This window comes from Sabethes cyaneus, chromosome 1 (assembly GCF_943734655.1).
Source record: "Sabethes cyaneus chromosome 1, idSabCyanKW18_F2, whole genome shotgun sequence".
Taxonomy (NCBI): domain Eukaryota; kingdom Metazoa; phylum Arthropoda; class Insecta; order Diptera; family Culicidae; genus Sabethes; species Sabethes cyaneus.
The window spans coordinates 151912440-151925569 of NC_071353.1; the positions used below are offsets into that span (position 1 = coordinate 151912440).

General features: G+C 42.9%; 1 protein-coding gene across 1 annotated transcript; it reads right to left on the reverse strand.

The window, feature by feature from the left end:
• Positions 1 to 1080: 1080 nt before the first annotated feature.
• On the reverse strand, positions 1081 to 1622 carry LOC128732315 (uncharacterized). The gene is made up of 2 exons (XM_053825560.1): positions 1400 to 1622; positions 1081 to 1334 (listed from the first exon to the last, which is right to left on the reverse strand). Exons 1-2 carry the CDS (start codon positions 1620 to 1622, stop codon positions 1081 to 1083), a joined length of 477 nt encoding a protein of 158 aa, XP_053681535.1.
• Positions 1623 to 13130: the final 11508 nt, after the last annotated feature.

Sequence of the window (13130 nt, forward strand, 5' to 3'; positions counted from 1 at the left end):
TCGATTGGACATTTTTATGTGTTTTTCTTTTAACGTTTGGTCATCATATAATCTTCTCGCTCTTTACCCTGTTTTGGCATTTGTCTTTACCTGTCTTTCCCTTTACCTGGTCTTTATCTTTATCTTTATCTTTATCTTTATCTGGCTCTGGCTCTGGCTCTGGCTCTGGCTCTTGTTCTTGTTCTTGTTCTTGTTCTTGTTCTTGTTCTTGTTCTTGTTCTTGTTCTTGTTCTTGTTCTTGTTCTTGTTCTTGTTCTTGTTCTTGTTCTTGTTCTTGTTCTTGTTCTTGTTCTTGTTCTTGTTCTTGTTCTTGTTCTTGTTCTTGTTCTTGTTCTTGTTCTTGTTCTTGTTCTTGTTCTTGTTCTTGTTCTTGTTCTTGTTCTTGTTCTTGTTCTTGTTCTTGTTCTTGTTCTTGTTCTTGTTCTTGTTCTTGTTCTTGTTCTTGTTCTTGTTCTTGTTCTTGTTCTTGTTCTTGTTCTTGTTCTTGTTCTTGTTCTTGTTCTTGTTCTTGTTCTTGTTCTTGTTCTTGTTCTTGTTCTTGTTCTTGTTCTTGTTCTTGTTCTTGTTCTTGTTCTTGTTCTTGTTCTTGTTCTTGTTCTTGTTCTTGTTCTTGTTCTTGTTCTTGTTCTTGTTCTTGTTCTTGTTCTTGTTCTTGTTCTTGTTCTTGTTCTTGTTCTTGTTCTTGTTCTTGTTCTTGTTCTTGTTCTTGTTCTTGTTCTTGTTCTGGCTCCGGCTTTTGTTCTTGTCACTTTTTCTGTTTCTGTTTCTGTTTCTGTTTCTGTTTCTGTTTCTGTTTCTGTTTCTGTTTCTGTTTCTGTTTCTGTTTCTGTTTCTGTTTCTGTTTCTGTTTCTGTTTCTGTTTCTGTTTCTGTTTCTGTTTCTGTTTCTGTTTCTGTTTCTGTTTCTGTTTCTGTTTCTGTTTCTGTTTCTGTTTCTGTTTCTACTGGAAAATTATCTAAAGGCCTTGTGAAAATGGGTGTGAAATAGTGATTTGAACTTGTTCAGAGTAATTGTTTATTTATGTTTTCCTAATAGTAATTTGTTAAATACATTTAAAATTAATTAAATTGAGGTTTCTATTCACTTGCCATAGATTTGTGCAACATAGTTAAAAAAGATCGTATTGTATGCCACAATAACCATTTGAATGTACCGCTGACCGATTCCTCCGGCTACGACAAATCCATAACCCAAGCTAGAACTTTGATTCACCACAACCTGAACGTAGCTGACGACTGCGCCAGTTCCGGACTGCGGATAGCTTAGCGTTAGAGTGACATCCTGCGACGTACCCCAGGATTGGCTGTCCTGACTGGTTCCAACCAGGCGGTCACCTACAGTGAAAGGCAAATTACAAAATTAACATTAGTTTATCAACCATCAGGTGGCGCAAACTTACCAGCAACTCGTCCACCGACAGTGTAGACAATCTGCTGTCGTGGGCTTCGGGAAACTTCCATCGGAACCAGCTCTAGTTCTGGGTGGGCCGCCTGAAAGGCGGCAATATCTTTCACAATCTCAATCCTAGCTTCGATGCCAGCCGGTTGCTCGACCCCTTCGGCTAGAACGGAAGCGACCACCACCGCCAGCAGGGCAACTCCAAAAGTGATGAATTTGGCCATTTTTTTTCGAATGTTTTTGGTATCGTTTGGTAGAACTAATTGAATTGTTCAATTGAAATGGTTTATTAAAACTGATTAATCTACCGTTCAATCGTGGCATATTTATACAACTGAATCGGAGCAATCTGTGCGCTATTATCAGTCGGTAATATGCTTATCGTTATCAGAAGATAATTTGATTTTATTGTCATGCGCCTCCGGCGTAGAAAGTATGTCGAAGCCCAACCCGATTCCTGCTAATCGGAAGCACATCGATAAGTGTGAACAGGAAGTCAAATCAATCCCGCGCTTTCAATTGCATTTTTGGTAAACAATTTTTTGTCGAATTGTTTTTTTCAGCGCAAGATAAACAGTAATAACAACAAGTGTTGAATCTGGATTACAGCGATTGTGTCACGGAAAGACGATGCCTTATCTGAGAGAGTATCATAAATTGTATTGTATCAAACCTAAACCGGTTTGATTGCTACTGAATATGAATCATGGAATGTTGTTTTCAACGGCTATGTTTTCATTGGAATGTAAATTTGTAGGTACTCTGAGCTCTTTCATGTGATCATGCATTAATTCTATTCTCATCAACGGTTAACATCAGAAGGCACTGTGTGCCAGCATTTGAACAGTTAAATAGAGTTATTAAGGGTAAACCTTTTAGCTTAGAGCATATCACGATATGAAAAATATCATACATCATTATCTATATCATAACTGGTTAGTGGTAATGATCAACTAGACTTTAATAGCGTTGATTTGAAACCAAAAGCGTGCAAATTGGCAACATTCTTTCCGCTAAACGGTGTATCATCATTACATTATAAAGAATTATTTTTCATACGTCTATTCAACTTTTATGAAACACTAGCGCAGATCCTTTGTTTCGCAGGCAATCGTACATCTATTGTCCGAATCCGGAAGTTTGCATAATTCAAGACAAACAATGGCATTTATCTTTATATGGCACCTGTGCATCCTCTTGTTAGAGATACCTCCTCTGTTAATCCCCCTGTGCCATGTATGCCCTAGTTTGATCTAGTTTGATGAGCAATTGTGTGGGCATTCCATTCCGGAACTATGGCGGTGCATTTCATAACCTCATTTTTATTAGAGGAAATGATTTTTAATGTTTTTGTCATTCCCCGCTTGCCATCAAAATTGGCTTTAAAAATCATGGGGGCAAACAAATTTGATGAACTTTATCACTTTAGTAGAGCAGTCGATTGTTTCTTGGATGCCTTGCTTTCAGATAGTACCTTTTTGAATAAGTTCCTAAGCTCCTGTGAGCCACGTTGGTTAACTAAGTGTCTATACCCTAAATGAATATACTTCTACTCAGTGAATTAGATAATATATACGCGTTCTAATCCGTCTACGAACCGTTACATTAAAAACTTTACTGCTCCGCAAATTTACCGTTTCGCAACAATAATCATGCAAGCAACGTATCTAGACGCCCGGCCACCACGACCGACCTCGGCCCTTCACCAGAGCCAAATATTACTGTAAATTACAATACAAGCAACTATTCAAAACTACTGGCTCGAATTTGAAACTGCGTAATTGGCTTCGGAAAAATGATGTTGTCAAAGTTTTTGCAACGAACGAGACCGCATCCGGAATACGTTCCGGTGTAAACGGACAACCGGTGGAAACTAAGTCGTATGCGGACAGAGAAGGGGGCACTCGTGCGAAGGCTGAGTGTAAATTCTCCGCCTGCAAATGACGGATCTCAGTAGGAACAGGGTCGAATAAACCAAAAATACTGGGAACCAAAGCAGAGGGTCCAAAGCCCCTAAGCAGGACCAAACCCTGGGTCTGCAATACTGCTAACGAAGGAAATACAATTTTCTTCCATTACAGAATTCATTCAACGCGATGTCGTCGCTGTCAAACTGGAAGTGTCAACAACGACGGGGAATCAGGACAATGTAGGGAATGTCCCACTTTTGTCAATGCTATCAGAGATAAGGCCTTAGACCTCACTCTGTGCAGCACTTCTATAGCTGAGAAGGTTAAAAACTGGCATGTCTCTGACGAACCAAGTTTATCAGACCACAGGCATATCTCTCTCAGGAGAGAACAATACAGAAATCCGAAGAAAACCAACTGGAGTTCATCCAAAGAACACCTGGGAAACTCTCGGAATTCCTGTCACATTAATATACGCACACCAGCTGAGCTGGACGCTACAACCAATGACCTATAGAGTAGGATTATTGATACTTATACTGCAAACTGTCCGTTAATCACGCGGACAGTCTGCCGTGACGTGCCCTGGTGGAATGAATCGCTCAGTAACCTTCGTCGGGAGGCTAGGCGTTTATTCAACAGGGCTTAGATCACGTCTAACTGGGAGGCCTACAGAGCATCTCTCACCAAATACAACGCAGAGCTTCGCAAAGCCAGAGTCAAGTTTTGTGAAAGCATCCAGACTCTGCCTGTGGCGGCGCGACATCAAAAAGCGTTAGCCAAGAACCATAATAATGGCCTAGGGCAATTGAAAAAAGAAGATGGCAGTGTCACTGTTACTATTAGGGAAACGTTGGAGACTCTTATGAACCACTGTCCACTGGAAGCGATGTCGGTGCGCAACAGCAAGTTGAGTCGTCGCGCAATGTGTCAAGCGACTCGGTTCTACTTGCGCGCCGACTGTTTACAGAGGCTTCAATCAATTGGGCACTCAGTTCCTTTGAACCAATGAAGTCTCCGGGTCCGGATGGCATAGTTCCCATTTTCTTACAAAAAACGGACGAGATTATAATGCCCGAGCTCATCAACCTTTTTCGTGCCAGCTTTACGTTGGGACATGTCCCGGCAAGCTGACGGAAGGTCAAGGTGGTGTTCATACCTAAGGCAGGCAAAAAAGATAAAACTATGCCAAAAGCTTTCAGACCAATTAGTCTGACATCAACGCTTCTCAAGTTGGTGGAAAAAATAACGGATAATCACATCCGTAACGAGTTTTTAAAGAGCTCTCCTTTACATCCCAACAAACACCGAAGCTGAATTAAAATGCTACTGATTTGGTCACAGCTGATTTAACTCTGAATACAGGTGGTAGACGCTGAAAAAATGGAAGTAAAGGCCTCTGTATTCTATAAGTGATTAAGCAGCCAACGAATGCGCTGTAAATCAGCTGCTTCACATAATAGTGTCACAAGCAGATTAGGCGCATCTTCAACCTCTCCACAACCCGTCAATATTCTCAATAATTGTGTTATACTAGCTGAATAAACGTTTGGCCATCTTAATAAACTGTCCTCCCACGAAACATTTATGCGCTGATTAAATATTTTAGCAGCCATTATTATTCAGCCATAGCTAAATATGCATCGAATAAAATTTATGTAAATAACTGCACAATACTTATTCAGCCGAAATTGGAGAACTTATTCAACATATTTTATTCGTATTTTAAAATCTTCAACCCTGAAAACGACTAACATCTCTGCGGCGAGTTTCAGATCTATAGGATAATTCGACGCAACACCACTGTGTCCGGTGATCGACAGAGAAGGAGAGTGTGACAGGGGGATAGAGAGTGATGACAGAGGAGCAAAAAGATCATTCGTGGTTAGACCGATTAAGAGGCAGGAGCGTTGTTGCCTGTTCTCAAGAAAAAACCGAACAAGTGATTCTTTAATTCGGGTCTACCGGTGAAATGTTCCATCGCCGCGTACAAAAGTCGATTCCGCGGTAGTTGAGCCGTTACGAAAAGAAAAACGGCCTGCCCAGAAGGTTTCGACGGAGGATTTGGTATTGTAGCGGTCGCCATCGTGAATTCATCCTTTCGGTTCGCTCACCAAGGGAGGATTGAAGCATCTCGGAAAACATCTTCGGGTGGAGCCCGATTCCTGGAAGGTTTTGTCATCAACGCGGCCGACATCGGTCGGTTTCTTTGTACCTACAACCATCACGGAAATCTCGTTCCGGCCAAGTAAGAAGCTATTTTGACCACGTGTCACCGGTGGCAGAGGAGGTGCTGGTGGCCGACGAACTACGCCATCGTCGAGTCACACGTGTTCTGCAGTAGTTAACAAACTATTTACAATCACGGGACTTCTCACCGGAGATTGTCCCACTCTTTACTATTCAAAAAGAATTGGCAAGGTCTTAACCGACATTTGCGCTTTTGCAATTTAGAACTAAAAAGTTCGGCGCACTTGCTCTGCTCCTGTGGAGCTCTTGCGTCTTCCAGGTTCAGCTTCTTCGGAAGCTATTAACCTATTAACTTCATCCCAAGAAGGTAGTTGGTTTTATTTACCATGTAATACCTAATTGGGGCACAGTCTTACAACCTAGCTCAACTCCATCAATGGGTATGAGCAATCCGTAAACTGTGTACAGCAATCGGGACCAGCTACAAAAGACTATCTTCGTGACTGTCGCAGTGGTTTTTTTTAACCCAGTGCCCTTCTGGCATACAAAAAAAGAAAGCCACCTGGAGATCTCCTGACCAACGAACTTCGAACCAAATCGACAATATTTTCATCGAGGGCTGGTTTTTCTCGAACATCACCAACGTACGCTCCCTACGGGGTGCGGATATAGACTCGGACCATTACCTAGTAACAAGTACACGTGCGCTCAAAAATATCGACGGCCTATAACTCGCGACGAAGCCGCCCTCCTCGGTTAAACATTCGGCAGCTAAACAACCCGAAAGTTGCCGAAAACTACACGCGCGTGCTGGATGAAGCTCTGACTTCCTCTGTGGAGCTAGATGCTTCGACCCTCGACAAACGGATGGGGGCTGGTACCGAATGGCCGAAACACAAATGGCCGAATCACGAATGGCCGAATTTCAATAACAGTCACAGAAGGCCGAATCACGAAAGGCCGAATCACGAATGGCCGAATCACGAAAGGCCGAAATTTTTCTAAATGCCTAAATACTCAATAAAAAACCATGAATTGGCAAGTAGTTAACAAATAACTTTAATCAAACAAAAAAACAAACTACTACTATTAAACAAACAAAACATGCTTTACGAACGCCTTTGTTTAGCGCTTAATAAAAGCGCAACTGCGTCAACAAAATTTTTGCTGCTCATTTTGTGAGCATTAACACATTTCGAGTAGATTTTTTCGTCTATTTCTCGGCGCGAATTCGGAACATCCCCCTGAAGAATTCTAAGGATGTTCCCCTCTATCGACTTTTGCTCCACCCGCAGCTCTGTGATGATCCTGGTCATTGACAGGTGATGGGAACCAACAAGGGTTGTTCATGCTTCCAAGCTGTTTGTGATCCGCGGTAGCTTGTCAATGGCAGGCTTAAAATTTGACCACAGAGCGGGGTGAAACAATGGCCTGTTTTTCCGGTTCCTCCCACTTATGTAAGTATTCCGAAAATATGTAAGGAAATTCTCCAATTCTTCAGGCATCGTTCCTTCCATCGCGTCGTACGCCTCCTGTATCCGATTTTGCGGCAGAAAAGACAAAGCCTAGAATTTTTATTACATTAAAAACACCAAATAAAAGTATTTTATCAACAAACCTGCAGCCGTTTTACCGCCATGAATATGTCTGTGCTGGTCGAGTAATGTTGTTTTAGTCTCCCTACTAGCACAGTTTTTATAAACTAGTTGTGGTAACCGATTAACGACTAATTTCAGTCATAAATAAGTTGCTGTAACCAGAAATGAGGAAAGTGTGCTGCTTGGGCCGCGTATATTTGTTTTATTGACGTAGGACTACGTCTTTGTTTACGATACTGGGACTGGGTAGCACTTTGTGAAAACGAAAATAGAAGTGTAACGTTTGAATGAAAGATTTCAAATGCTAATAACTACTAAACCACTGAACGAAACTGAACAATTTATATGTCGTTGGATAGATAAAATGATCAGCAATTTTATGGATAAGAGAGCAATTTTATGGAGGGTGTAAGAGGGGGGGAGCTCCTATACAAATGAAACACAAATTTCCTCAAAATTCGAGAACTAATCAAGCAAATGGAACCAAATTTGGCATGTGGGGGTTTTAGATGGTAGGATATTTTCCATGGTGTGCTGAGACCCCTTGCCATTCTAAGAGGGAGGGGGGCTCCCATACAAATAATATACAAATTTCCTCATAACTTGAGAATTAATCAAGCAAAAGGAACCAAATTTGGCAAGTGGGGGTTTTAGAAGGCAGGAATATTTTCTATGGTGTACTGAGACCCATCCGTCTTTTAACAGGGGGGGGGGGGCTCGTATACAAATGAAATACAAATTTCCTCATAACTCGAGAACTAATTAAGCAAATGGAACCAAATTCGGCATGTGGGCAAGTGGTCGGTCACTCAGCACAGCCGTTTTTATGTTAGGCGACTTGAGACGAGCCGAACTGTGCCGATGCTGTACCGAAAGTGCCGATGCCGTGGCACAATGTGCTGAGTGTCCGACCTCTTGCATGTGGGGGGTTTTGGAAGCAATTAAACAATGACACTGGCAGATTCTTATAAACATACATATGCAACATACATAAACTGCATTTCTGTTACATTACTCTTTAATCTAATAATCTGATATAGTCCTACGTCACCCTTTCTTACAACCCTTAGGGCTGTATACCTTGTAGTTTTATATTTTGTGTGAAATGAAAAAAGCATAAGAAGCATTCCGCTTCTGCTTGTTTTTATTGAATAGTATCCCATCAATGGAAAGCATCGGTTTTCCTCTTTGCGACAACACAATTTTAACGACAGGTGCACTTTCTTCGTCGTTGAAACCAGCAACATCGGATGAATCGCCGGATGCACTCATTTTTCACAGGACAACTACCAACTACCGTGCGGAAAGCAAACCGTGTTCAACAACAATGGACACAACTGTTGGCTTTGCTATGTGCTTTGTTGACCGCCGGGATATTTAATGAAATATTTCGGCCGCTTTAGTAATTTGGTAATAAACTTGTAGTTTACTGCATTTACTTCTTTATGAAAATCCATGACAGTAAGAATAAGATTACAATTATAATATAAGCATATATCTACGAAAGATAACTTTTATACTGGTTTTTACCTCATATTTCTTGATTATAAATACACTTACATTATAAGGTGCGAGTCGTATTTACCGTGTTAGTAGCAAATGTTTCCTAGATGATTCAGGGCGAGACGGCCGTAGGCCGCGAGTGTGCGCCGGTGACCCGCCGTCGGAAGCGCCTCCCCCCCGCAGAAACCACTATTATTTGGGTGCATGCATTTTCCTAGGTTTACTGTCTATTAGGGATTATCCCTTAGTTAAGTCCGAACGAGCGGTAGCGAGTAAGGACAACATGTACCCAACGTTTGCGCATGTTGAAGGCTATGAATATTTTCGGTCGAATATGACATTCGGCCATTCGTGTTTCGGCCATTTGATATATTATGCCATTCGTTATTTCGGCCATTTGTGTTTCGGCCATTCGTGATTCGGCCATTTGTGTTTCGTAGGTAATCCCGGATGGAGTATGATACGCTCGGCCGTCAACGAGGCCGCAAGGAGTGGAAAGCTCGAGTGCACGAAATGATTGGTTTGAGGGGAAATGTCAACAAGCGACAGAGAGGAAAAAAAGAGCTTGGAAAGGAACGCAGAATGAGTTGACCGCGATCCTGAGGAGGAAAAAGTGCCAGAAGGAGGACAGAGATCGTGAGGAGCTGGAACAACTATTCCGGGCTAATGACACCCGCAAGTTTTACGAGAAAGTGAACCAGACTCGTAGGGGCTACACACCTAAACCTGACATGTGTAGGGACGAGGGAGTGGATCTAATCACAAACGAGCGCGAGGTGGTCGACAGGTGGAAGCAGTTCTTCGATGAGCGTCTCAACGGCGATATAGCAGAAGGAGACGCAATGGAAGTTAACCTAGGAGTGCCTCAAACGACAACAGCGTGGCGGCTCCCGATCTCGAAGAGATCCGGCGAGAAATTCGTTAGCTGAAGAATAATAGAGCCACCGGAAAGGATTGACTCCCTGCTGAGCTGTACAAAAATGGCCAAAAACCGCTAGCAACGGCACTTCATTGGATAATTTCTAGGATTTGGGAGGAGGAGAAACTACCGGAGGGGTGGATGGAAGGTGTAGTCCGTCCCATCTACAAAAAGGGCGATCGGTTAAATTGCTGCAACTACCGCGGCATTACGCTGGTCATCGTCACCTACAAGGTGCTCTCCCAGATTTTGTTGCGTCGTCTATCCCTACTAGCAAGAGAATTCGGAGGGTAGTATTAGCAGGGCTTTATGGCGGCCCGTGCTACTGCGGAATTTTTACTATTCGACTAATCCTCCAGAAATTTCGGGAGTATAACCTGCCCACGCATTATATTTTCGTGGATTTCAGGGCAGCATACGATACAGTTGAGCGCAAACAGCTATGGCAGATAATGCATGAGTACGGTTTTCCGGACAAACTAACGCGGGTGATCAAAGCTACTCTGGAGCGAGTGATGAGCGAGTACGTGCGTGTTTCGGGGACACTCTCGAGTCCTTTAGAATTGCGCAGAGGGTTGCGGCTAGGGGATGGACTGTCCTGTACGTTATTCTACATCGCTATTGAAGGTGTGATCCGGTAAGCGGGCATCGAAACGAGAGGAACAATCTTCAGCAAGAGTAGCCAACTCCTAGCCTTCGCAGATGACCTCGACCAGGCTAAAAACGGACGCTAGGAGGATTGGGTTACAAAGCAATGCGTCGAAAACCAAATATATGGTACGAAGAGGCTCCAGAGAAGGCAACGTTTGCCTCCCACGGACAGTGACTATTGATGGCGACGAACTGGAAGTGATTGATGAGTTCGCATATTTGGGATCTCTGGTCACCGCCGACAATAATACGAGTAAGAAGATTCAACGACACATTCAAGCTGGTAGTCGAGCCTACTTTTCCCTCCGCAAGACGCTTCGATCAAGGAGCATATGCCGCCTCACAAAGCTGACGAGTTACAAAACGCCAATCAGACCGGTAGTCTGCACTTGCCGTATTTGAACGAAAGGTGTTGGGGACTATTTTTGGTGGAGTACAAACGGAAAGCGGAGAGTGGCGGAGGCGTTTGAATCACGAGCTACAGGCACTGCTTGGAGAGATTCCCATCGTGTGGAGTAAAATCTGTTTTCTTCAAGAACCCCACCGGCACCAGGAATAGAGGGACCCAACGTGCTAAATGGCTCGATCAGATTGAAGCCGGCTTGCGTGTGTCGAGACGCACAACGAATTGGCGACGAGTAGCTCAGGTGGTGTTTCACTCTAGCTCTGGAAGATGCATGCAAGTATTCTTTGATGATTCAACGCATGGATTTTCTAGAAATTCTGGCTTCCCTGGTCAGTTTTCTTATGAAATGCACCGGGGTGTAAGAAATCTTTGCCCGATTTGATCACGTTTGGTTTATTCCTAATTCCCGTCGTAGTATGGAAAGCCACTCTAATTTTCATCATTTCTTAGGTGGATTTAATGAATACTCCAAAAGCTCTGCTGCTGATTTGACTCAAACACACTTACCTCCCGATCCGTGTCCTTTGAATTCACTGAAAAGCGATTAATAAAGCATTTGATTGAAATTACGCAACTGACTTTATATCTTAAATTCGTCGTACCGTTTTAAAATCCGTCCATCAAAATTTTTCATCATACGAACTCATAAAATCAAAAAATCATAATAATGTTTACGAAGCTAGCGCGCATGTATTTGTGTAGGACAGCATGACAAATGTTATTCTGCAAAATTTCTGTAGGTTATGCAAGTTTTCCTGGCTGCAGAATAACAACAATTCGTTGCATAAGTTATTTTCATTTTATGAATGACGGAAATTGAAACGATTAGTCGACATTTTCTTCTTCGTCGCACGCAAAAACGTTGGAAATTTGGCTGCAAGGAATTCTTTAATGAAAAAAAGCATTTAAATAGATCTCAGCTCACTTTGATTGATCGCGTATGAGAGGCAACAAACTAAAATATTAGGGAATAACTAATTTAGCATTGTGTGTCATAAAAATCGCTGATATTTTTAATAATTTGTATTTGATAGGACGGGAATAGGCAATTACGACGAAGCAGCAACATACCTACGTAAAAACCGCGGGCTTCCACTTCCTGGCTTCCACAGCTTAGTACCATTCTGAAGAGACTTTTTGATGCGATAAACTGTGGGCAAAGGACATCCTACCACCTTGGCAGTCTCCTTCGACGTGTTCTGAGTTAGCAGTAGACTCGTAATCACTTCTTTGGCGTAGATTTTCAAAAATTTAAAATAAAGCAATTGTGATGGTCTGATGCAGTGCCAGAAAGTAAATAAAAACAAATACACTGTCAATAGAAATATATCGTTAGTTCACAAATTAACCCAATATTAGGGCTTGGACATTTTCGCATGGAAAGTGTTTTAGAAAATTGTATTTTGTTAGCTGCAAGATCATATTTCTCATTTGATATTAAAATCATTACTTCCGGCTGAAATTTAAAAAGATATAAATTTTAAAAAAACATGGACAAAACGGTCAATTTTCGGATTACCACAACTAAGGAAAAGGTAGTCGTTTTTCATGACAGCCATTGAAAGCTGCACAGTTAACTACGTCAACATTCGCTAAACTATCGCTAAGTTAAAGCTGGCGATAAAAGTAAACTGTTACTTAGGTACTCACTTATTCAAAGTGAACAACATTCGAAAGCTCATTTCGTTCACTGGGTCAGCATACGGAAAGGTTAACAACTGCTGCAGTGTGCCTACTTGGATCGTAAAGATCAGCAGCCCAGCTGGTTGCTGGGGTAGTTTCGCCGCCGTAAAAACAAAACAAGCAACCAGCAAATCGTATACGTACGTTGGTAGGTACGTAAATACGCGAGGCGTTTGACCAATTGATTGTTGTTTCCCCCTTTTTCCACTCCATCGTTTCAAGGATGGATACAGTTCATTTATTGGCCGTGGCGTTAAAAAGAGTCTATAATTTTTAATTTCCTTCTTCTTTCTTCGAGCCCTAGCGGAAGCAAGACCAAACGCCGCACCCGCACACCATTCCCAGCCCGGCGCCAATTGGCGCTTAATTTAGCGTTGTAACGATCTGCCCGAAAAGATGACGCCGAGGGCGATGCCGATCAGCAGCGATCTCGGCAGCTCGGCTTGGCTAAACAAAAACAAATGGATGTCGCTGGCGCTGCTGATAGTGGGGGTGTGCTAGCTGCTTGCGACACGGGTCCACCCGAACCACGGAACCGTGGAACGTTTCGCTTTGGCGCCACCACCAGCACCAGCACCAGCACCAGCACCAGCACCGGTGACGACGACGACGACGATGACAGCTCCGCTCCCGGCGCAGTTCGTTACGCTAGCTTGCCTGCGGCCGGTTTATCGTTATGCTTTCTCCGCACCAGAAGAAAAGTGACAGTAACGATACAGATTATTCGCATTGTGTCCTCCGTCCGTCCGCCCGTCCGTCCCGGACGGGGAGGTTGATTAAGTACGATGACGGAGGGTCTTTGCGCAGCGGGCGAAACAAAAAACCAAAACAAAAGATCGGACGGAATTGGGGAAGAAATCTAGTTTGGGGTC

Bases quoted from the DNA above. Each gene is read 5' to 3' on its own strand.
- LOC128732315 (XM_053825560.1), bottom strand. From the start codon at position 1,622: ATGGCCAAATTCATCACTTTTGGAGTTGCCCTGCTGGCGGTGGTGGTC. The intron at 1,335-1,399 runs GTAAGTTTGCGC...CTTTCACTGTAG, and splicing joins TGTCGGTGGACGAGTTGCTG to GTGACCGCCTGGTTGGAACC.